The sequence below is a fragment of the Coccinella septempunctata genome, chromosome 6 (assembly GCF_907165205.1).
Source record: "Coccinella septempunctata chromosome 6, icCocSept1.1, whole genome shotgun sequence".
Lineage (NCBI taxonomy): Eukaryota > Metazoa > Arthropoda > Insecta > Coleoptera > Coccinellidae > Coccinella > Coccinella septempunctata.
The window spans coordinates 28,460,332-28,486,724 of record NC_058194.1 but is presented as its reverse complement, the minus strand read 5'-3'; the positions used below and the strand labels follow the sequence as shown (position 1 = coordinate 28,486,724).

The 26,393-nt window shown below is 36.2% G+C and overlaps 2 protein-coding genes across 6 annotated transcripts in view; both read right to left on the bottom strand.

Moving 5' to 3' along the window:
• Positions 1–1,083: 1,083 nt before the first annotated feature.
• On the bottom strand, positions 1,084–15,020 carry LOC123315049 (chondroitin sulfate synthase 1). Of its 2 annotated transcripts, none has more exons than XM_044900594.1 (6): positions 13,772–15,020; positions 11,197–11,337; positions 9,413–9,578; positions 7,425–7,582; positions 6,460–6,661; positions 1,084–2,910 (listed from the first exon to the last, which is right to left on the bottom strand). In XM_044900594.1, the coding sequence occupies exons 1-6, from the start codon at positions 14,525–14,527 to the stop codon at positions 1,958–1,960; spliced, it is 2,376 nt and encodes a 791-aa protein (XP_044756529.1). In that variant the 5' UTR covers positions 14,528–15,020; the 3' UTR covers positions 1,084–1,957. The 2 variants fall into 2 exon arrangements, with proteins under 2 accessions (XP_044756529.1, XP_044756530.1); XM_044900595.1 differs by having other exon boundaries at positions 13,793–15,019.
• A 2,898-nt stretch (positions 15,021–17,918) lies between these two features.
• LOC123315574 (aryl hydrocarbon receptor) overlaps positions 17,919–26,393 on the bottom strand; it is a 121,529-nt gene continuing 113,054 nt past the window's right edge. For 3 of the 4 annotated variants that reach the window (XM_044901325.1, XM_044901323.1, XM_044901324.1), the window contains exons 3-9: positions 22,997–23,097; positions 22,038–22,127; positions 21,316–21,525; positions 21,033–21,220; positions 20,865–20,971; positions 20,500–20,641; positions 17,919–19,960 (exon numbers count right to left, since the gene is read on the bottom strand). In XM_044901325.1, coding sequence (XP_044757260.1) covers positions 18,604–19,960; positions 20,500–20,641; positions 20,865–20,971; positions 21,033–21,220; positions 21,316–21,525; positions 22,038–22,127; positions 22,997–23,092 — 2,190 coding nt within the window. In that variant the 5' untranslated portion in view covers positions 23,093–23,097 and the 3' untranslated portion in view covers positions 17,919–18,603. The remainder of the gene's footprint in view (positions 19,961–20,499; positions 20,642–20,864; positions 20,972–21,032; positions 21,221–21,315; positions 21,526–22,037; positions 22,128–22,996; positions 23,098–26,393) is intronic. The other variant, XM_044901326.1, reaches the window with a different exon arrangement.

Below are 26,393 nucleotides of genomic sequence, written 5' to 3'. Positions count from 1 at the left end.
ATTTGCAGGACATTTTTCCTGATCATTCTGGCCCCTTTTTTCGCCCCACAATGGAGTACTTTGTTCCTGGAATGGCGCAGTTTCCCTGGACCAATTTTCAGGGTCGTCTCCTCCACCGGTTATTCTCTTTTCGGAGTAAATGAGAAGAATTTGCCGTGTTTATTGAATGAATGCATGAAAACCAAGAAACATTCATTTAAGATATGCTCGATAATATACAGGGTGAGTCTTTGACTCGTACAAGTATTTCAACAGTAGATTCTCGAGGTCCAAAGAAACACTTTTTTTCTTCACCAGTTTTTCCGAATCAGCTCCGTTCAAAAGATACAGGCTGTTAAAAAACCATAAAAACTTCATTTTTAGTACTATCTCACAAACGGTTTCTTCAAATGAAATGAATTTCCGACTATAGTTTTTCATTTATTTGATGAATCTTTTTCGAACATAAGATATCACCCACGTCTTCCAGTTTTCTTATTATGACCATTACGTACCAAAAATTCAAAGAACCCAACTCTTGAAGCTAAGTTGGACGCTATCTAATGAATATTTGAACGTTATGTAAAATAAAAATATCCTTCATAATTTCTCGTATAATGCGCCGTTTTCGAGTAATTTGATGTTCAAACATTGAAAACTATCTGTGAAATTCGAAAAAATTTGTACTCTGGCTGAATACATCTCTGTTTAAAAGATCCACAGATATGTAGTGTCACAGATTTAGCTTGTTCTTCTGAAGGAAATTTTGTGTTTCAAGGAGAGGCACATCTCATTGTGAAAACTTAAAATGGCTTTTTATCAGAGCCGAATTGGAAAAAATGGTAGGTATACGAAAAAAGTGTTTCTTTTGACCTCAAGAATCTACTGTTGAAATATTTGTAGGAGTTCAAGACTCACCCTGTATTGGCTCGATGAATTTCCAAGATATATAGGGTCAATCTGATATAATTAATCGGAGAACTAATTATCATGAAAGTATATTATGTGATTATAAAAACTAAAATCTTTTTTTAATATTTTGCTTGCACCAAATTTGGATTTTCTCGTAAGGTTTCAAAGAAGGAAAATGAAACGATTCTAAACTACACATGCATTAGTTTTTATTCACAAAATGAATTATATACATCGAAAGAATAATGAAGAAGATGGCATCACAGACATTTTATGTAAACTTAAATTTATTGTCATGATATTTCACTGATAATGGCTTTGGTAAGGCAATTTAAACTGATAGAAATTCATTTGATTTTTCGTAGGAGAATTGAGTCAGATTCTGCTCAGATATATTGAAAACTTGTTTTTGCCGAATATTTAGAAATAAGCTTAGTTGCCAGGAATACTAATGAGTAAGTAGGAAAACTCAGTTTTCATTATGTGAACTTTCTTCACTGGGGAAAATTACATTCAACTAATAATAGTGAGAATTTTATATTTATAAGCGAAATTTGTCAGTCTATTTCTGAGTGGAACTAGAATGATATGATTGAGTATTCTCCACACATCCAATATAATTGGATTGGAAATATACAGGATATTTATTTTCCATTTAGTAAAACAATGTGAAGTCTTCAGAAATGAAAGATATGTCGCATTTGTGCAAGACAGACAAATATTTACCTTTCTTTTCGCTAATTCTCTCACTGAAACGCAAATTTTATTCATTACTGGCGCATTTAAATTACCATTGTTCAATTTGAAAGTCAAATGGCTTCTCGTCTCGTACTTTCGATTGTCTTCGATTGAAAATATTAGCAGAGATAAAATGGAAGGAACTATGTATAACGTTTTAACACAGACAACTTCATAATTAATACTATATCGATTTAACGCAGTCTTGAGATGATGCTGAACAATATCGACTGGAATATCCGTATATCCCAGCTCGCGAGAATAATTAATTTCATTTGGCACTTTCGGTGATGCGTTTGAACATCCAAAGTCATCGGGAACCTTCGTTTTATCTCACGGAAGGTTCGAACAAATGGCTGTAATCACTATAAATTCTCTGCAACGTCTGTAAAGAACCCAGAGTACTCGCTTCAGTTCCCAGACACATCTGTCGCTGGGTATTATCCAGATCTGGATCGCAGTGGATGGCGTGGTAAACGTGGATTAAGTTTGGATCAGTGCTTCTGACTATGTGCAAACCGGACTTGATTGCTTTGTCGTAGAATGTGACATCCTCGAAACCCCAACCGCTGATCAGGAGATTAAAGCCTCCTAGTTTCAAATAGTCCGATTTGTACAGGCTCACTATTCCGAAACCGAACTGCCTCCAAAACCCGTGATTCTCATGAATTATATCTTGGTTGTCCCACCAGTTTTCACCCCTGAAGACCTTAAGGATGTTCGGATTGTACAGGCTGAACACAATGGGGAAATAAACCGATTTGTTGGCGACCGTGTTCTTCCTTATCCTCGCTAGCGTATCTTCGTTGAAAACCATATCAACGTCTATAAACAACATTAAGTCTTGTTCCTGGAGGTTGTTAACCCCGAAGTGCAAAGCTGGTCCCCTCGAAAATTTTTCCTTAATAAACGTGACAGATATCCTGCCGTAATAATATTTATTCCCCATTTCCTGTACGAGATTCTTCGTGCTCTCCACGTCCCCGGGCGTTTCTGGGTTTTCGTAGAGAATTATGTTCAATTGTGTGTTCTCCTGTCTGACCAGGCACGTCTTTTCGTACACCTGCATGAATCTCTTGAACACGTCGAATCTTCCGGATAGGGGAAGTATGAAATGGATCAGTTTTTCCTCCTCGTTTCTGCCGAATTTGAAGAAGGGTTGTAGGTTCTTGTGGAGGTTCAGGAGGACGTGTTGGAGCTGCTTATGGACCGGTACTGACACGTCGTTAGGGACGCTTTCCTGTATCGATGAATCGGCTTCAACGTCTCTTATGTAGAGACCTGAAAAAAGATAATATTCAGTTTTATTTTCCCGGTATTATCATACTTTTCTTGTTTTATTGTTTTGGATCATGAGTTCCTACATTCTACACAGAAAAAAATAGAAAATCAAGGCGGATAATTATTGATATCAAGTGAAATCCCCGGGTGTACCATCCAGGCATTTTCAAGAGAAATATTTGAGGTAAATTGTGGATTTTCGGTTAATATAGCGTGCGTACAAAAAAAAGTTATCAAGTATTCTATGAATTTTTTTAATGCAATTGGGGATTCAGTAAAAATTTCAAGGTAATACTTGAAGAAAGGTATTCGGAAGTAGAATACTAATGTGAGAACATTTATTTTGTTCAAAAAATTCTGTTCAAAGGCCTATGGAAAGAAAACTGCGAATCGATTAGACACGTTGGTCCAAAAAAAAATCTAATGATGAATGAATACTGTTGGATATTTTCCAATGCGAAATCCAAAGCGCAAATAGATGACCCAATTGAAAAAAAAGGCGAGAACTATAAAACCTACTGTGAATTTATTTCTTCCGAAGCTATTTTTGCAAATTCAAAACTATTTCCGAGGTTAAATTCAGAAGACAAATATTATGCATTTTTTCAATCTTTATACCTAAGTATATGAGCCTTGTAGAAGGCTCTGATTTGGCTATTCTGCTAGAGTAGAAGCTCCCATCTATTCACTGCCGAGATAAAATAGAATTTTATGATGAACTTTATAGACTTAATCAAATGAAGAAAAATATTTCTTCAAGATTTTAAAACAAACATGCGCATATATTAGCTGAACCTGTTTATTTTTGTTGAGCTTAATGTGTTGGAACAATTTATTTTATTCTTGTAGCTGTAGGTGAATGTGGGTGGTACATTGATTTTATTTCTTCAATATCATCTTTTATGAGTATCTACGAATATAGATGGATGTACAGGAATTGGAATGAATACATATAGGTATTGTTATTATTCACTTTGTGTCTCTTTTCTAATTAAAACTGTAGCGCAAAAAAATTAACGCAAAATTATGGAAATCTCAAATTTATTCTACAACTGAGGGTGTTCTCAATGATAATTATTTTTATCAGAATTATGCATGCATATGATATCCACTTTCAACGGTTTTCTTCGATACAGATGTTTTTTCCCAGCAGGAATAAAAAAAGATGATATCAGATTTTGAATGTATTGGCTCCATTCTAAAATCAGTTGTTCTCGATCAATTCTAGTGATCAATAGTTTTTCGTTTGATTTTCTACACTCGATCGCTATGCAACGCGAAACACGCAATTTGATCCAAGAGGAATGTGCCCAAGCGGTAGTTTTGCGAGAAGAAGGGTGGACATGCACAAGAATTGCAGAAAGGTTTGGAGATTCCCATACAAGTGTGTCCAGAATGTTGCAGCGATTCTGGGAGACAGGTATGAATGTCCGAAGACCAGGACAGGGTAGACCACGGGTAACAACTGCCATTCAAGAACGTTACTTGAGAGTTTCTTCGTTGAGACAACGGTTAGCAACCGTTCGCCTCCTTCAAATTCAGCTTGAGCGAACTCTTGAGGTGCAAATTAGCACTCAGACAATAAAAAATCGCCTCAGAGAATATGATTTAAGGCCTCGTGTCGCGGCAAGAGGCCCAGATCTTAGCCCAGCCCATCGAAGGGCGCGTTTGGATTTTGCGAGACAGCATATCCATTTGAAAGAGGCTGATTGGGAAAGAGTTCTCTTCGCAGATGAGTCTAGATTCTGCCTCTTCCATTGTGATCGACGTTCCCTTGTATACAGACGTCCACATGAAAGATATGCTCAGTGCAATTTCCTGACTACTACTGGTTTCGGGGGAGGATCGATTATGGTATGGGGTGGAATATCTTTGACTGCTCGCACAAACCTAGTGGTCGTTGATAATGGAGCTATGAATGCTGATAAGGAACATTCTTGAAGAGCATGTAGTGCCATTTGCGCCATACATTGGTGAAATTTTCATTTTTATGGACGATAATGCCAGACCCCATCGTGCGCGCATCGTTCAGGAGTACCTTGAAGAGGTTGAAGTCTCTCGAATGGAATGGCCAGCAAGAAGTCCAGATCTCAATCCGATTGATCAGGTTTGGGACAACTTCAATAAAAGGCTGAGAAGTTCAGAAAATCATCCAGCTACTCTTAATGACTTAGGAATCCAACCCGGAGAAATCTGGCAAGGATTAGATCAGAACATTTTAAGATCACTCATTTTGAGTATGAACCTTCGTTGCCGAGCTGTGATTAACGCAAGGGGTGGAAATACCAAGTATTAAATCACTTATCAGCATTTCAGTATTTCGAAAATTGTTCATTTCTCTTCTTTCACATAAGATTCGGCGAAATCCTGAATTTTTCTTCCATTTAATGTGTCTTGTTTCGTTCAAAACCTTCCCGAGAGAACATAAAAAATAAGTTATAAAGTCAATGTAGAGTTAACTTTCATTAAAATTGAGATTTTCAGAATGTGCGTTAATTTTTTTGCGCAGTGTATTTATTGAAGAATATTCTAGGATGGGCACTTGAATTCTTTTGAGTGTTTTCTGCCTCCCAGCATGCATATGCTGGGAAAGGATAAAATGATCTCCTGCAAATTCAAGAAAGAAATATTCTATTTGCAAGATCCCAACAACAAAAATCCAACCAGATGCCGTATGGTCAGAAAAAAGCTCAATAAAGATAATGTTAATAGACGTCGAAGTAATGCATAAACGCAATTGAAATTATTCAAATTCAGTTTTATGGGTACGCAGGCCATATAAAACCACAACCTCTCTTGGAACGCTCGTAAATAAGTGTATTACAACCTTCGAAAAAACTTGGTAATCTTTCGAGGAACAGAGTGAAGAGTCCTTGAATTTGGAGTGGTTCAAGAGGCATCACTGTCTAAGGTTGAAACAATAATGAGGGCAGTAACAAGACATTAAGTGGTGCTACAAGCAATGATGAAGTTTATTATCCCTATCTGTATCAGCGGTTCCAAACATATTGAATCAGATAGACAACACTCGAATAATATCTATGCTAATGAATAGAAATTAAATGTGGTCTGTAATTCTCGAATATCGGACTTTTTTGTGTTATTCGCACATTCTCTAAGCCTCCTCAACACTTTGAGAACTTTTTGTTCGTCAATTTGTCCTTCGTAGTGAATGTTTCAAGAATTATTTCTCCATAGAATAATGTACCTACCTATAATACTGATAATAATAAAAGCACAGTCGAAAACATCAAAATTGAAATTAAATTTGTTTTGTTGTTAATTCAGAATAATGTTGACTAATTAGTGAAGTGTTAGGAACCTCGAGAAATGTTAGTTTATTGGTTGAAATGTTTTTCTGATCATATTATTTGCGTACACTTGATGATCCGGTGGTTCGACAATATCAATCATTATTATAAATTGTTTTCCACTCAAGGATCAGCTAGTCGTGAGCGCCATTGAATGAATACTTCGACAAAAAATTAATTTGTAGTTTTTCAACCAATAAATTACGACAAGGAATGTGTTGAAGGTTCAGCGTCTCACCTGTAAAAGTCTGCTGGATGTAAGCATGTCTACGGACCGGTATGGTCATTTTGTGACCTCTGTATTTCCTGTAAACCAGGAGAAGATCCAAGACGTATTCGACGCCATAAATGGGATTCATTCGCCAATAAGCATACATTATTTCTTTGAACTCAATCAGTCGGCCCCGTTGTTTTGAGTAGTGGTTTATGAGTTCCATGACCTAGAAAATAACGAATTTGTTCCTAGCTATCAAACAAACTCAAATTGCAATCAATAAAATAAGAAATTCGTCGCTTCAGTTCGAATTTCATTGATTATACGAATTATGGGTGTTTTACTGTTTGAAGAAATCACCTTCTAAAACTATTACGATAGTGTAACGCATACCTACAGCTAAACCTTATCGAAAAATTAATCAAGCTATTATTTAATGAGCTGTCAGATAGAATAAACACGGAAAATATGAAACACTCAGACCTGTTTGAGTGTGTTTGAGTTGTAAAGTATTACATTCTGATAAACAAATATTTGTATACAAGATAGCAATATCTCCTAGGATTTATTGTGGAAAAAATGCAATTTCCCCAATCTCTTTCAGTAGACATAGTCAAGATTTCTTGATGGTAAGGATAAAGATACCTATATATTGCTTGAATGCAATTTATACATCTTCATAATTCTAGTGATTATGAGTGTAATATATCATCAAGTCTTACTCAATATTGAATGTGGAATAATATAGGAAGTATCTTCATCTCAGAATAGCTGAAGTGAAATTAGTGAAAGTATAATAAAATTGGGGACTAAAACAGTAATTGCATTGTGAACAATTACTTGAGTGATGTGACACTCACACTCACAGTGGAGAAATTCAAATGAAATTGGAGTACTTGATAAATTTGTTATTTTTTAGAGATTTATGTTCAGAAGAAACTCAGGGATGGTGTGCTTATATAAAGCGACTTTATGAAAGCGTAACTCACCTCTACAATAGCGTCGTTCAGCCCCTCCTTTAGAGAAGTTCCATACCTGCGTCTTGGATTTAAATCGGAAGTAGAATAAAGACTGTTTGATAAAAACTCCCATTCACTAAGATTCTCCAAACTTTCAGGTGGATGTCTTCTAATACTAGCAGGAATCTCTGAAAAAAATGAGCCTGAATGGGAATTTTAAGTTCGAACGAAAAACCATCGAGTTATAACTGTTTCGAAAAAAAATTTTTGTTTTTCTATTTTTCAGTTCACTTCAAAGACTGCCTAGAGTGCAATTCATCATCAACTAACTGGATGACAAAATTATTTGGTCCATTTAGACGTTGGTAATCTTGAGACAACTCAAAAACCGCTGATTCTTTAAAAGTATACATTCAGATCCATAAAGTAGATACCCTATTCCGTGTGAAAATCAATAATTGGAAGGAAAAATAATTATAGGACAAAATTTCGTTTATTTATTCAGTTATCCAATATCAAATGAGCACATCTCTCAATTGATTTTCGAAATGGCTCTCAATAATGATTATCAGTTCGAACAAACATCGTTTTGGTATCGTATATTGAAATGAGTTGACCGTGGTTGGAGGTCTTGTTATTGATTGGTGGCGTCCACTTAGAACGCGCAATTGGTGATTATTTAATTGGGTATCTATGCCAGGCCGAAAATAATGAAAGTCTTCATTTGGGAATTTAATCCAATATAGCTGTCTATATCTTAATGCAATCGATATGGAAGCGTTATAATTCCGTCTGTGATCTTGATTGAGAAATGATTGAAAATAATAAATAGATTTTTCTGGTATTTGATATTGGTCTTTGAGTCGCTGTGAACCAGCGACCGATTGATAAATTATTGGCCCGCGCTCATTGATGAACTAGGGCCTTCAAAAATGATCAGGTCCTGAAATTAGATTCTTTGAATGTCGATCTTATCCTTCAATATACTCAGTCTGAATCGTCAGGAAACCCAGAGGAAGTTTTGCAACGAAATGTGTTATTTTTAATTAGGTGAATATAGTTAATGAAGATCATTATCAAAGAGTGAATGACTTCTTATATTACTGTTGTTTCCGTTCTCCATGATGAATATCATTCGAGAAATTGACGATTTAATCAGTGACATGATATTCATTTCAATTCAGAGGGCTACCCCATAATTAAATTGGTGAATTAAATAGTCAACTTTTTGCTGCATGGTTAGGACAATGAATGAAAGTCCAGTATCTACGAGTTATCGAAACAAGATATCCATAAAATATAATTGATTTCACCGAAGGACACAGATTTTTACAAAAATTACTAAACACATTAGTTTTTTCTTAGTTTTCCTCAATAAAAAAATGGATATTTCAACTGATAAGTATGAATTTCAGCAGACCTTCCATTTTTCGAATCTCAGTTATTTTTATCTGCATTAGGTATACAGAGTGCGTCTTTTATTCGTACAAATATTCTGTTAAAATTTTTGTACGAGTCAAAGACTCACTCTGTAAAACCCTTGTTCTTTTTCTCCTATAGAATGTCTGCTCAATTATTTCTGTTTCTATGGAAGAAATTGCTTTTTAGGTGACACCTTTTGGGAGCTGTATATCTGAGCACTAAACAGGACCGGGCTGCTCAAGAAAAGAAATGTATATGAAAGATCCACACTTTTTTTTGACGCCCATTAAATTTTCTCGCAACTATTCATTTACACCCTGTATAAGGAACAAAATCATGATCTGAAAATCGATTCGAGTGTTGGTATTGAAATTATGAGGCAGGTATGATAAAAAATACCGTAGGATACAATTGTAAACTGCTTTTAGAGCATTTCAAAGTTAATAGCACTTCTATCCTGGTATTTTGTTCGATATAAATTTCAAACTGAATGCACATAGAGGTCAAATTGCACATATGGGCACAATATGCTCCACCCTATTGTCACGAGGGGCTCGAGTTTCAATAAAATCGTGAGCTATCCAAGAAATACTCACCGATATCTGTTCTGTTCCAGAATGAATTCTTCTGTTCGGCATGAGGCGACAACATGCTCGGAATTTCCCCGTCTGAATGGTCCTCAAAGCCCAAAGCTGCCATTGAATAGAGTAAATCCCTCTGTAGGTTCAAAACGTCATGCTGGTTTTTCTGTATTTTCAGCCCCTTTGAAAAAAAAATTAAGTTATAAGTATACCTCTTTCAGTTTGAAGACGTATTTGTGTTGTTATGTAGACTTGATTTTGGAAAGATTCATCGCTCTACAGCAATAAATGACAAATTTAATGGAATACAGGAAGATATTCCTTCATTTAATCATCAGTATCTATACCTACTGCATTCAAATTTATTTTAGCAGTCGGTTGGCCATGAAATAATTTTCTCAAGTTTTTGTAACTAGAACGGAGTAAGGTTGGCACTCATGAAAGGGTTTCAGAAAGTGCTATTTAGAATTCAGGTCCGCTCATTCAATGTAAGAGAATTTATATAATGTTTCATCTGAATCTAAACGACTTATATTTCAGCTGAATATTTCCACAATCAGAAAGATTGTGAATGAAGAGGATATGACAAAGAATTTCGTTCTATTTGGAGACCCAAAAAAGTGGTGGCATTTGAAAATTTTATGTTTGAGTGAATTAATGCGAAAAGTTTACTACAGGATTTTCGATGAATGTCATCCCGAAAATTGATTTTTCTATTTTTCATATGACTTGTCCTGTACATTGTTAATGTCTTAAGGTACCAAAAAATACCTAATTATTATTATTATATCAATGCATTGAGATGAACAGCCACAATTACACGCCAGTTGTCCTGCTAATTGTTTATTCATGTGAAATTTTTGTTCAAAGGTGAAGTTCATCTTGATTGAAAATTCCTTTAATTCTTTTTACTTATATTGATGCAAGATCATTTTTGTTGAAGAATTTAACATTCTTGCAATTATCTGTTAATTCCTTCGGGAGATACCCATTCCCAACCACTGCAACATATTAATTTCATCTTCGGGTTAATATTTTTGAAATCAACAACTGATGTAACGTATTCAAACTTTAGCCAAAGAAGAACAAATATTAACTCTCCTCAAGCTAGTGCATATTATGATATTATACTGATCTCTTGTATTTTCCATGCAAATAAGTGTATTTGGTATGCCTTCAATCAGTTTGTATAAACTTCAATTATGTTTTCCAAAAAGATTCGACATTGTGATAAAATACGTAATAACAGAAACTTTTACGTCGAACGGGCAACATAGCCTTGATTTAAAACCCAAAAATGTTTTGACAAGTGTCATAACCCCATATTTTCGTACTATACAAAATGAAATGTGTCAAATTTCCATGGCCAACCGACTGCTAAAATAAAAGTGAATGGAGTATTTTTATAGTTTCCAATTTCTGAACTCCAATTTATATTTCGATGATCCATTCGTTCTTCATTATAATTCGATTATCATAAAATGAATAGCAGTTGTAATATGACTAATATTTGACAGATATTAATCATCATAATTCTCACTTTCTACGGGAACAATTAGCACTTAACTATACTAAACTCTGAATGTCCTTCTCGAGACATGCCATCAATTCTCGTTATGTTTATTTTGTGCAACAAAACCTAACAGTGACTTCACTTCCTGGCATCTTCAATATCCATATACATTTCGCGTCATAGGAATGGTCGTAAAGTTTTATTAATAGTTAGTGTTTATTTACCAAGCTGGTTGGTGTTTGAAACCACCCGCAAAATTTCTTCTTTTGGATGGTGAAATACCCACCTTCAAATAATTGTGAAGCCTGTATAAATGCTCTGAATGCTTCACTGGATGTAATGTGATGGCCTGGTGTATTTCTTTCTGTTTCAGATCACCTGTGAAAGCTGAATTTCCACTCTGGTTATGGTAGAATATTACTTGCATCTAAAAAAAGAAAATTTCAATGTTAATCCTGTAATTGTGCTGCTGAGAATAGAGCTTGTATTAAGATAGGTCTCACAGTGGTAATTGTACAAGAGGTCATGAATAAATTTCGAAAACGAAGGTTCTATATCTACTATCTATTAATTAATAGTATGTTACCAAACGAGATAGAGGCCAGTTTACTAAATCATCCATGTGAATAATAGCCATAATCTACGAGTAGATGGAATCCCATTTATCTATTATGATCTCTACATACTTCGATTTAGAAAAAGTTAATAATTAACCTAATATTGGAAGATGCTCGAAAAAAGTCATAATATAACAAGCAATGACATACATATTATTAACTGTTTATTTTCGCACATTCTCAAGTTCTCTTGACATAACCATATTAAATTTTAATTTAATTTCAGGTGCATTATTCCCAGAAAATAAATTGAAAACGTAATGAATTGGGGCAAAACACAAACTCGTTAAATATGAGCAGATAGTTTCAATAAATTCTCGAGTTTACGAGTTTGAAAACAATGAAGTTAAATTGATCGAATTATGCTGAGGTCCACTTGCCTTGATGTATTCATCAAATCGAGGTCTAATAATAATTTTTTAGCGACCTTGATAACGTGAGTTATCAGTGGTAATCATAATTATATTACACTTTGCACAGAACAATTTTTCAAGGGTAGTGCTCAAACTTGAAGAATTCACAAGATTATACCCTGTGGGTGTTGGACATAAATTAGCAGTCAACAACCTATTTGATATTTGACCTCCCACAGATGATGAAAAAGAGAATTGGTTGGCATATTCTTTCGGATCATTTGTATGATGTTTTAGAAGTCCAATCCCTAGGTATTTCGATTAAATAATAAGTTTTTCTTAGATCCTTCAAGCTAGTTGACAGAATCGTGAAATTTTAAGGAGAATTCCTGAGAACGGGGGTCATGGTTTCTATAATCTTTTCATGTTGTTCATATAAACATGAAAATGAGATTTTCACAACGTAATATAATATTCTCCTTCCTACTCGTATCGTAATAGTTGAAATAATGAACGAGAATATCAAATTTCGTATATCATATATCTACAAGTCTAGTCTTCTCAGATTATTTCTTGCAATCTGACAAATAGTAAATCGATTCTTTCCTATTTTAAAATATTCGGAAATATTTAAGGATGCGCTTTTGGTTGAGTAGTGTATTTCTCATTCATCCAAGTTTGTGATTATGAAGATAAAATAATTATTTATCAAGTGGGTTCTGCGATGATTCAGACATTTCACACAGCAGTATAGTTCAACAAACCTACTCAAAATAAAATCGCTAAAATCTTTGTTTAGATCGTTGAAAATATCATTCAGGTTACTTATTGTAGAAAAACGTCTGGAAAAAGTTAAGGAGTTCGCTTTTGGAATGGAAATTTGGAAAGACTATTCTCATAACTCATAAAAACTGTAATTATGGGACACAGCACCAACAATTTTTTTGATTGGCTTCTCTCCGATAGAATGTCTTCTCAATTTCCTTTCTGTAATTTTTTTGTATCTAAGAAAAAAATGCTTTAAAGTTGCCATTCTTTGGGAGTACCTATATCCGTATTATTTTTTGGCAAAGAATAAATTTTTCAATTTATATCCTTGTAGGAGATACAAGGTGAGTCTTTGACACGTACAAATATTAAAAAAAAAACAAAAAACCCCTCGGAATAACTAGCTAAATCACAACACATCTGTGGATCTCTCAAAAAGAGTTGCATTCTATCAAAGTACCTAATTTTTCGAATTTCACAGATATTTTTTATTGTTGAACATTAAATTACTCGAAAACGGCGCATTATACGAGAAAATAGGAAGAATACTTTCATTTTTATATGTTTCAAGAGTTGGGTTCTTTGAATTTTTGGTATTTTTATGGTAAGTAATGATCATATTGAGAAAACTGGAAGACGTAGGTGATATCCTGTGTTCGAAAAAGATTCATCAAATAAAAGTAAAAGTAGGTATATTCCGAAATTCATTTCGTTCGATAAAACCTTCGTGAGATAGAACTAAAAATAACATTTTTTTCAATGGTTTTTCAACAGCCTGTATCTTTTGAACCGAGCCGATTCAGAAAAAATGGTAAAGGAAAAAAGTATTTCTTTTGACCTCAAGAATCTACTATTAAAATATTTGTACGAGTCAAAGCCTGTATATCGGAAATAATTTTTGTTTATTAGGATGGGCACATCATAACGAGCATGCCTCTATAGACCATATCAAGGAGATCTGTTTAAAGTTTTCATCGTTCTCTTTGAAGCAGCCAATAATTCACGTTGAAACAGCAAAGTTCAAGTTGAAAATCGATATTTCTGGCTTGTGTGGAAAGGATTAATTTTATCTCAACTCGAGTATCTTCGAATCATATCTGTCTCGAATATGAGCCTATCTTGCCTTACAATCGCAGTCACTCGCCTGGTAGGACCAAGTACAAGAAACTCCAGCGAATCTTCTCACGCACCTCCCCAGCTCCACATCCTCGTGGGTGGTGTAAAGATGCCTCAAACAGTCCTCCACGAAAGGCGCCACCCTCTTCAACGTCTCCCTGCTGAAAATCACCCCAGGGCCTCCCATACAGAAATTCTCATCGCTGTCTAAAGACAACAGCCCAAATTCCTCGCTGTTCCCACGACCCGTTTGCCCGATGAACCAAGTCTTACGGCTGTCAACCGATCTTAAGAGCTCCTCCAAACGGTCTGGACGGACGTAGACATCATCATCGGCTCTCATGAACCACTCGTATTTGTTGATGTAGTTGTCGTGCATGTGTTTGAGCATCATCAGGGATTTCTTTTGGGGTGGGTAGCTGTCGTCTACGTCTTTGAGGGCTATCAGAGGGATGTCAAGGCTGCGGGAGCCTTCAGAGCTGTAGAACATGATGTCCCCAGGTACCTCTCTGCCCCACGTGTTGTAGACAGCCTTAGCTCGGGTGTTGAAGTATTTGGGGGCAGTCATCACACCCACCATTATCAAATTCATGTCGCGGTTCGAGGACCAGGTTAGTCTACGTGGTTGCAAACCTTGGTGTCTTGGTGTTGAGCACTCGTTCTTGGTGGTGGTGGTGGTGTGGTTGAGGAGGATCATGAAGCAGAACGTGTTTCCTAAGAAGACGCCCCACAGTAGCCTCACTATATTCTTCACTTTAGCCATAGCGGGCTTATTTCACTTCACCACGACCTGTAGGTAGCCGAAAAAAACTGTTCGGAAGATCACTCTCACGCATTACGGTATCATTATTCAATATACATCTAGTCCCGTAAGTACTTGACAATAAACGAGCTTGCATTTCCTGCGACTTGTACCTCGACTGTATCTAATTGATAAAATAATATGGCATCGAATTACGTTAGTATCACCAATAAAGAAATATTACACGGTCGTTTCGGGCTATCGTACACACGCGTTGATAAATGTTATCTTATCTTTTCGCACTGCAGCAACACGGATTATTTCAGCTGGAGGGATGATAGTGGAGAACCTCGGAGAAGCAGAGGTTTCCTGTGTTTCCGTTTCTTGGTAGGATGGGACTTTGGCGAGAACTACCGGTTTGTTTTTACTAAACACGCTCACGACCCCGTCGTCCGCGACGCGTTCGCCGACGGGCCACAGTCTGTCTGTATAGTATGTGTGCTACTACGACCAGCAACAGCAGACTACCTACCTTACGGTTCACTTTATAATTCCTAGTTGTCTATTCCCTCTAACTTATCTTCTCATTTCGTTAGTCAGACAGTTTCAGTGATACCTGCCAGCAGTAAGGGTGGACATCCACCGCAGGATTTATCGTATGGTAAATCCGGTGCAGTTATAAATGGCATTCCACAAGCAGCTACTACTGCTTACTTCCGTTCGGTTCAAATTCTACAGCGACTGACTTGCCTTTCAATTTTATCAACGCAAAAAAGAAATTTTGCCATTTTTAAATCTTAAATCTTAGAAGGGATGCATATTTGACGTTTCTCAGAAATGGAGTGTCAAAAATTAGAACGTAGATGAAATTGAAAGGGCAAGAGATATTGAATTAAAATGTTCGATATGTTGAAAGAATTCCATTATTCTGAAAAGAAAACAAGGTCAATCGCCTACTGTTTGTTTTATTGGTGTTTTTAGAGATAACCACCCGCAAAAAACTACCCTTACTTTACGCAAGATGCAAAATTGGAGTGTTTGTCTAGAAAAAGGTCTGAAACCCAACTATATTTAGTAGAGTATATGAAGTTTTTAAACTTTTCTGTATTGTAGATTATGATTGTGGTAGGATAATGAAAGACTACTTACATGTAATCATTCTTGACACTTCATATCTCAGAACAGATGCATAATTATCTGATTACATTTTTCTTCACAAAATATAGATGTTTTCTAACAAGAAATTACTTCTGCTTCCTTGTGTTTTGATTTTTGCCGTATGGTGAACACCCTGTATACAGGGAGTCCCAGATTAGCAGTAAAAAACTTTACTTAGGGTAGTTAGTACAAATGAAAATTTGAACAAATTTCCAGCAAACAGGACCGAATCTTTTCACAAAAGCGAAGGATATTGCTTGCATCAAAAGCAATGATGTGATATATTGAATGTTACTACCTACTTCAATTAATTAAGAATTAATTGGAAAAAAAGGAAGGGCAAACAGACCATGTAACCAAAAGTAACCATGGAAAAAACTTCATCAACACAATAATTTTTTTTACACTGTTAGGTGTTTGAAAGTAATAACTTTCCTAACAAGATTACTTATACCCTCCTTTGGTTTCAAAAATTCTGTGGAGGCACAAATCTCTAGCAAATGATTAGAAACAGACTCGAAAACTACAACATCAAATTGACATATGTTATGAGCAAGTAAGTATATAGGCAAATCCTGTAGACGATTGCTTTTAATTTCGAACACTCGAAAAAGTGTGATCGTGTGTAGTTCCTTTAGGGCAACTCGTCTCTAGAAAGGCCACGGCCAAGCTGGATCGCCTGATTTTGACGGAATCCCTAAAACAGCGGTTCTCAAAACATTACAACATAAACTTTTGGGGATACAGTTTCTCGGGTGTTTTTCGATGCTTTTCCCATTTTTTTTCATCGAGAGAAGTATCATAATTTTATCGATACTTCCTATCGATTTGTTTCGAATAACTGTTTTTATAAACAGGTGAATAATCTTGAAGGTAGACAGTGTACCGTTTGAAATATTTAAGTGTCTGCTTGAGTTGCGGACATGCCGCTAATTTGTATGCCTACTCACATTTGAAAATCATGAATGAGTGAGTGTTCATATTATTGGTTCAATGAAATAGCATAGCATCAAAGATCATGGCACCTACAACCTTTGGCATAGCATATGGGGAATTTGTATCATCCTGTAGAATGAGCATCGTGGGCCTTTCTAAAGGGATAATAATCATTCATCTTAGATATTCTTTTTAACTAAACGGAACGAAAATTTTCGATATTTTGGAGTTTGAATACAATAGAAATAGTCAAGTTGTGATATTTTTATGAATGTTTCTGCGAATAAAACATTATTTTACCAGAAAAGTTCTACTCGAAATAATAATTTAGTGATTATACACTTAACTTTTCATGAATATTGAACAAATGAATCGAAAACATAGTTAATTGAATGAATGTTTCAACATAAATGAATGCATGTATTAACATTAATGATAAATAAATAAAATAAATGCACGTATGATCATTAATGAAGAGCAATTAAGTGAAAACAATTTCCACTGTTATACGCTGTTAACTAGAACGGCCATGGGCGTAGCAGAGATGAGGAGAGGGTGGAAAAGACTTAAAACAAGACAATTAGGATCTAAATGTATCTATTTAGGTAAATGGTGAGAGATTATTGAAAATATGAAAATCTGGAGTAAAAGCTGCTCCATAAGAACCCTTTTACATAAATATCGTTATTCACAGATAAGTCATCTCTGCAAACAAAACACCGTTTGGAATTTCTTCAGTTGCTTCACGAAACGAATAAGAGAAGATTTTAGAAAAGTTATGCCCCACATTAGACAATTACCATAAAGGAATGAAACTATATCCCCTTTTAAGCTGACGCAAACGCAAAACTGGTTTCAAGACGACAAATCTGGTGACCAAATGGCCATTGATCGTATAATATCGAGAAGATGGACAAGTTCCGAGAATTGGCAATAACGTTTGATTCGAGGAAGTCTCGAAAAACCAATCGTGCGAATCCAAACTGGATCGAGGTTAGATTAGGATATTTGCGAATTTGAGCCGATGGTAAATCCAACTAATAACCAGCTTTTAAATGATCAATTTCAAGGAAAAGCGGATGGGATTGTTTATTCAACGTCTGTATACATATTCGTGTCGATCTTTGAACTCGCTCACATGGTGCAAGAAATTTCTTTAAATGACGTCGATTCTACCGCGTTATTTGTTGGAAATTGGCCGAGTATTGAATTCATTTTACGCTGGAGGGTGTTTCAAAATGGTATTTGCCTATACATAACTTTATTTATATCGTTAATCCTGTTATGTGTTTAAATATGTTGATTCAAATACGTGGAGTATATAATATAACTTTTCATTTATTTAAATATTTCATATATTTTTCATACACAGTACATTCAGCTAATAGAATATTTATAGTAAATCTTTATTGTACAATATTTCGAAACTGAATTTTTAATTCGACATTCGGCAAAAAATAACATAAGACATCAACTGGAAATATTCGTATAAAAAATCGAAAATTTCAACTACAAACTTGTTCTACTACTGCGACTCATTTCGTATAACAATATATTATTATCATATAAATAAACATTTCAATGACTAGCATAGGTTCACTGTAAAATAAACAGAAAATAAAATGATGCTTCAGTTTCACCCTTATATATTACACTTCTAATTTGAGTAAAAACGAATTTAATTATTTGCTTACAAATTCTTCAATATCTCTAGATCCAATTGGAATTTCTAAGTTCGAAGACAACGACAACAAAATACATTTGCAGGAAGATATGTTTCGGTAAATTCATGTGATATATAGGCTTTCTTATATCAAGTGGCAAGAGTAAAACTTACTTCTATTCGACAAGTCTGAGTCAGTTAAAGACAATAAATTCTCACATACAACAAGTTTTTACAGATGATATGATGAAAGGTAATGTCGAGTAGAAGTTGTTGCACGTTTTCTGATATTATCAATGATATATTTAGTATATTTACAATTTTTTATGTATACTATTCATCACAGAACCATGACCACCCTGTTATTGTGATGGTTGTGGTGGTTCGAATGGTGTTGTTGAGGGCTCTCAGGTTCAACATTTTGAATTGCTGTTTCAGTCTTATTGTTTGATTCCCCGTTCCACTTACACATTTCGGCGTTACCAATATCCGTCATATTCGCCAGGGAATCACAAGCATCCGTTGGTTGCGGAGTGGAGTAACCATGACTGGTTGATGGTGAACGGTTACTGACGGGCGCTATGTGGTTTGAACCCCACATCAGCACTGTTTGCCTCGGAACTTCCGAGACGGAGGCAGGTATAGGAGAAAAATGCTGAGGTGTGACGGAATTGTTCATCGCGATGTGATGAGAACTGTCGGGTTGCAATAGAGATCCATCAGATTTCACATCTTCCATTTTCGGGGTTATCAGACCTGCCGATAAAGGGGGAGATGAGTGGTTGGGGGATATGCCATCGATGGAGGAATGCTTTGAATGTTTCCCGCATGGCTTTTGAGCTAAATCCAACTGTGTGCTAACTACCTGTACTGGCTGAATGATCCCTGACGATGGACTGACGGAGTAGGGCCAACTGACATCCAGGCATTTGGTGGGACCTGCCACAACATACCCCCTCGAACTATCCACGTACGGTGGATACTTGTTGGTTGTCGAATCCAGTACTTGAGGACATGGGTATAGCTTCTCGTCCACCGGCATCACAGCGGATCGGTAGGATGAATGGTGGGGGGAAGCGGAAGATGTGTGGTCGTAAGTGGGTACAGTTGGTGTCCTAGGAGACATATCCAAGAAGCTGTTACCGACGTATGGCGTAGAAGCCGTGGAATGGTGGTAATCCGGGTAGTAAGTACTCAAAGGCCTGTACTGATGGAATAAGTTGTCAGTCGCTGTGAGGTACCGGTTGTCTAAGGTTGCTGGACTAGGATACAGGGTGTGCTGGAAATTCGTGTGTCCCATATACGGCAGGCTGTGATCGGAGGATGGCGTGGAGTAAGGAGAAGCGTACATGTTGTAAGCGGCCGAGCAACCGTCGGATGCGATGTACTCCACGGCTGCCATGGGTGGTACCACCGCAGCAGAAACGTTGTTGTTAGCGGGTGGGGTCACTTGGCCGTTTGAGGTGTGTGAAAGTTTGCGCTTCGTCCTACAGGTTGACAGGAAGTCCCTGAGTTGGGTTTTGTAACGTTTGTTCACTCTGGAGGGCACCACGGGTACGCTGTGGGAACTAACGTTGGATGCGCTGCTGAGTATCTGATCCGAATCCGTGAAGTAGTTGTTTGGAAGACCGGCGTCCAAGTAGCTCACCTTGAAGTCCATGGTTCGTTTGCCGAGCAGATCCCGACCCTCCTCTTCCCTGGAAAAATAGAATTTGGTCATTTGTTTGAGTGAATCTACCAGTCAGGTTCTAGAGTACTAATGAACTCTGATATGTTTACAAGAAGAGTATTTCTCTATCCTTCATCATTCAACAGCATTCTATGGCTTCTGTGGCGATGAAATACACTACCAAGAGGAAGAATCGAAACCAATATTTTTTCATAATCCTTATCTCACTAAGTGCTTCCTGAGGAGCTGAGGAAATGATGTATCTTGTAGATGCCTTTGAAAATATGTTCTTTTTGTCGAAAAAAAGGGTTTCAAACTTGTTTGACTCTTCCTCAATGCATTTTTACGCTTACAGCTCCTTTTAAGCTAATGCAAAGGCTTTGATTTTTCACCTGACAACCTAGAGCTCGAAAAAACATTCGGAATTGAACTGAAACTAAAATGAAAGTGTTGAAGTGAATCTAGACGCGAACCTTATTCAAAATTTGAGCATATATTTTGGCGTAATGTCATTTTTAGGGACCGAAGAAGCAGAAAGCGATTCCAGCATAATATACTGTTACTTACATGAGCGGTCGATGTGTGCTTATCACAAAATCAGGCTTCGAATTCTTGTACACAAGTCTTGAGCTGGTCTGAAGCCATTGCCACTGCCTATCTTTGGTTTGGATTCTGTATGCAATCATACCTGAAGCACCCGTCTTGAGTACTGAAATAAAAAGTCATTTTTATGGATATCAACGCTCTCTTTAGCTCGTAGAGTCTTTTAGTAACAGGTTGACCGGTTTCTGATTTATTGGTCTTCATCAGAGAGTATTATTTAATACTCTTACCAATCAGAACGAAATTGATTCAATAAATTGGTTATAACTACTACTAATTACATATATTCTATCTTTGTTATACTGGTCCTGTGAAAAATTTCAACTTACGTTCTTGATGCGCACTTGCCACGTATGCCAAGTCGTCATAGTGCACCAAATCATAGCCACCCATATTGGCCAGTTCAGAATCTGAATAACCTAATAACATTTTACCCCTGAAAAAATTGCGTTGAGAATTTTATTCAGCTTTTTCGATGTTTACACGTTCATACTCACCTTTGATCCATGGACACCAGGGAGAGATCTAACTTGTGCTTACTTTTGAACATAACTTCTTTTTGCGGTATTTCTAACAGTGACGGAGGCCCGAAGGGGGTGCAAATTGCGAAGAGGGCAAGGGGTGGCTCTTCTAATTTACGATTCTGACCGTGGAGGACTTTGACTCTACCTCTAATGTCTAAACGCTGGAACAAATGGCCTCGTTAATTATCACCAAGAACTTGGAAGCTCAAAAAAAAAATGAAGAAGAATTAAAAATTTTAAACAAATATATACTAACCAAAAAACCGGAAGTGTTATCTAATAAACATCGGAAGCGCACCGTAAAACTTCTTTCTAACAGATTACTGTGTTCTGGAAGCAGAACATCCTGAAGACCCATATTTCCTGATTCTGGAGGAAGGAAAGAATTCCACATCAGCTGTCTTTGTAGCTCCTCTCTGTCCTCAGAATGGACCAATTCGTATACCGACTGGTGGACAATGTCCGACTGTAAGTAAAAGAGGTAATACAGTCTGAGCATACAACATTGAATTAAATAAGTTTCTTCCACTTTTCACTGACCCATTTATTTCAATTCTAAAAGTTGTTTTCTGACCAAAATAGAATTCAAAAAGGTTTTATTATTATTATAGTCATTAATAAATGGCAGATCTCAAGCTTATGCTTTAAATCATGCCATGGGAGCAGAAAGTGGAGCAGATGTTACTCTCAACAAAAAAAAAATAGAAGAAAGATGACGACCATTCTCAGAATAAGAGGTCAGCCATTAGGAGTATAATCTCTCATCAAAAAAAATTAAGATTAAGATTAAACAACAAATGAAATAAGAATTTAAATAAACCTTTTTTTTGCTTCTATTATTTCAATTATTTGTTGCTATTGTTGTTGCTATTTAAACTTGATGACAAGTTTATTTAACTAGATGATTATTACTATTTGGCTAGTTGATTATTAATTATTTAAAAAATTTTTCATATGGTGAATAGTGAAGTATCTTACCTGGTGAAATCCTAAATATCCTTCTATACTGTGCGTTGCAAAAAAAACTTCACCTTCACAAGTTAGAATCATCAGGAACCCATTTAGTGCCTAGAATACAGATAAGTGTGTCATCAACTTTATATGTGATTAGGTTCTGGTGTTTATCCATTTATATTCCACGAGGCGTGGGACATATCTTGATGCACAGTTAGACAAATAATATACATGCTGCGTATCTTTTTTGTGTTATTTTGTTTTCAAACTGAGCGATTCTTAAAAAAAACTACATCGACATACTATTTTATCCGAGAAACACAATATGAGTAAACCTAACTTTGAGAGTCATTTTTGGCGTTTGATCGAAACTCCTTCATTGGAAAATTAATGGGTGGAGTTCAATTTCCATAAAACATCCAGCAAAGCAAGAAAAAATTCATTGAAACATTGTTAGGAATTTGCATAAAACGGATTAAACTAGCATTAGGGTGATGTCATCGCCACGCCTTTCTCAAGAGGTGTATTTTACCTGCTTAATCATAATTCACAAGGGAAATGGGGTGAAATGTTTTCCGTCAGAATATTATTCGGAGATGAAGTAACCTGCAGTATCTAACAACATAAATCTAAAGACTGCGCTATTTTTCATTGCCATTCATTGAATAAAGCGGGAATTACAATTCTAGTCCTCCATAAAACTATCTGAAGGTCCATTTTTCGTTCAAACTTCGTTTTATTGATGGAACCGAATTAAATCACGAAAAAATGATTTCCAACAGTGTAAAAAGTCATCCCCGAATGAAGATCATGCAAACATAAAATTGAATAATTAAAAATGAAAATAAACAATGAGAATCATAAAAATACATGAAGTTCGATGAACTAGAAATTTGATGTGGAGGTGTTGAGACAACTGGATTCAAGGTTAAAATTGATGGTTTTCGAAGAGAAGCAGTGTTTGGATTGTTCTAGCCTCTTACCTGGAGAAACATTTCGCCATCTAAAGGTGTATGATCAAAAGCAGTGAGGTCCCTGGACCGATGTATACCACCTCCATCGTCTTTATCTTTGTGCATGACCACTGCAAGAAAAAACTGTGTTAATGATCAATTGATTGTTATATTTGCCTGTTAGAAGAGAATTTGAAGAATCTTTATATGTGTCAGGCGCCCACAGGAATATACATATATAGATATAAAAAGTTTCATCTCTTAAATGAAAAAAATTTTTTGTATTTTTTTCAGAGCATCCAATAACTTTTCTGTGAGGTCAAGAGGGGTTTCAGGATTATCCGTACATTCAGTGACACCCTGTATTTGTATGAGCGCTCACGTTAACGCCTGAAATTAATACCGGCAATTCATAATACACTGTTGAGTATGATGTGTTGCCTATGCGAGAGGCGGAATTTGTTGCGCTAAATTAGTACTCGGACACTTCGAGCATACACCGAGGACCATATTTTTTATTATTTGAAAAAATTTCATCACAACCGAATCGATGAAAACTGAGAAATCACTATTAAAGAGATATTGAAACGCAATCTATATCAATTTTTGAGCTGTGTAGTTGTAAAGTAGCAAAGACTTGGGCAACATTTCTTGAGGATTGTATAGCTTCAAAATAAAAAACTACCTCTGTATTTCAGAGAAAATTCGCCAGATGCTCGACCCAGTTGCGGTTCAAGGAGTGAAGAACAAAATTTTATATTTGAAATTCTTTAAGGTGTTTGCTGATGTAAAATAAGCGTATCTTTATAATTGTTTTAAAAGCGAGATGTTTGATAGAAAACTATTTTGAACCATATACTTATTTGTAGCCACCTCTTCTAGTGGTAAATATTCGAAGAAATATTTCTTTCATGTTGTCAGATGGGGGGCCATTGCTCCCATGCTTCCCCCACTAGAATCCCCCTTAGGCATCAGCCCTAGGTGATCTTCACATCAGTACTTTCCATATTTTATTCACTGAAATATTCTACCGTCAAAGAATTACATTTACGCAATGACACAACAAATATTATCAGTGCAAATGTATTTTATTTTTGTTAACCCCCGAACAATCAATCACTCTTTGAAATTCTTCATATCAGAAATCAATCTAGGTGCAACTGCAAATGTTTATTCCATAAAGGGACCTCGTAATGGTTTTATTCACTTAGCCGGTGTATTCAGAAGCGTAAAAATGATTGGAAAATCTGCTTCATCATGGTGAATCAGCGGACTGTCATATTTAACCTGTCTCAACCGAATCAAATGGCTAATGGCCTCATGAATGCATGTGGCAGGTGCTAATAAAGTAGGATATCTCTTTTACGGGAATTTAGGGGTCGCAAGTTGCCCGTTAATTGTTGCTTCATGCTCAAAATGCACTGATTTCGAATGACAAAATTGTGCTATTTTTCTCTCTAGGTAGTTACAGAGCTGCAATTTAATCCCATCGAATTTTGCTAACCCTTTACTTATTTTTGTGATTTTATAGGCTTGGCCTCAACTCTTCAGCTTCATATGATAATAATAACTATTTTTTGAGAACTTTCAGAGGAGTTTATAACGATCTTGGTCCTGAAGTACCTATTCTTGCGTAGAAGGTAAAATATCAATCCGAAGTAATCCAGAAATAACCAGCAGGACGATAAATTTCTGAGTTCGACAAGTTGGTTTACGATCACGATTATGAAATATTTATTAGTCCGGGTATTTACTTACCGACATATTTATTAGTTGAAGAAATAAGCCGAATAAATTGTAATAAATATATAGTTCATAGTTATGGATGCATGGGAAGTGGTCAGGTATAAGTTTGGCCCTTGTAAAACAGTAAATTATATAGCGAGTGTTCTGTATATTGATTAGATGGAGTCAGACCGCTAGTCTGGCGCTACTCTACAGGAGGCCCCAAGTATTGATCAAATAAATATACCCAGGTGGTTGGTTTTAGCTCACCTCTGGACTTTTCATTTCGTTTGCCCTGTCTTCGTGATTCATCACTGATTTCATCGCTGTACAGTACTTGTTTCCTGGCCGTGTATTTCGGCCAATTAAAACTACCGAATTCGTTTTCTCTCTTTTTGGACGCTTCTCGGAAAGCCGAGACAGCAGTCTGGTTTTCGAGAGGTCATCAGAGTGTGAAAAAACATTTTGGGGTAGCCGATCAACTGTAAGATTTATCGGTTACAGGTTGTTAGGTGTGAAACCATTTTTTTTTATCAATAATTAAATTCCTGAACATAAAGAAGTATTCGAACATCATGACAGATACTCTTGCTCTTTAACATAACAAACTAAAATACCACAAAGTCAGAGTGGGTTAAACTCCGTTTAAAAGGTACACAGATATGTTATTTCACAGATTCAGCTAGTTATTCGAAAGGTGATTTTGTTTTTCTAGGGGTGGCACAGCTGATTATCAAAACTTAAAATGACTATATGTATCTTTTTATCATGACCGGATCGGAAAAAATGGTACGAGGATATATTGAAAATTTCTTAGCCTACTATAGAACTAAACACAATTTCAATGTCAAAATATTTTATTATTCAACATATTCTCCTCTTAATTGGATACATTTATTGCAGCGAATCTACAACGTCTCAAGACCTTTCAAAAAAAATGTCTCTTCTTGCTCTGCAAACCAGACCCACAGCTTTCATTACCTCCTCGTTGGAAGAAAATTTACCACTTTTGAAACTTTTTTTCAGTTGAGGAAAGAGGTGATAGTTGGATGGAGCCAAATCTGGTGAATAAGGGGGGTGTTCTAGTAATTCAAACCCTAAATCACGAATTTTTTGCATGGCAACATGAGATCTGTGTGCAGGGGCGTTGTCCTACAAAAACCTGGATAGCTTTCCGCGTCTTTTCTCTTTAATTTTTCCCCGTAGAGTAGTCAGTAATCTCCGGTTATTGTTCTACCCTTATCCAAAAAATCAATCATGATTACTCCATGGCAATCCAAAAAACTGAAGCAAGAACTTTTCCAGCAGATTTTTGGACACGAAACTTCTTAGGTCTTGGAGAACCATCGATTGTTGCTTTGTTTCTGGATCGTTGAAATGTACCCAAGTCTCATCCATAGTAACAACTCGGTCTACATCGTTTCAAATCGAGCACAGATCGAACGCGATGCTTCTACACTAGCACGCTTTTGGTGAACATTCAAACATTTGGGGATCTATTTCGCAGCAATTTTTCTCATGTCCAAATTGACGTGAACTATATGATGAACGCGTTCGTATGAAATATTCAGTGCTTCAGATATACGTTTAAGCTCAATTCGACGGTCTGATAAAATCATGTCATGAACTGCATCGATATTTTCTGGGACTAACACAGAAACTGGCCTTCCCGATCGGTCATCATCTTCATCAATGGAAAATT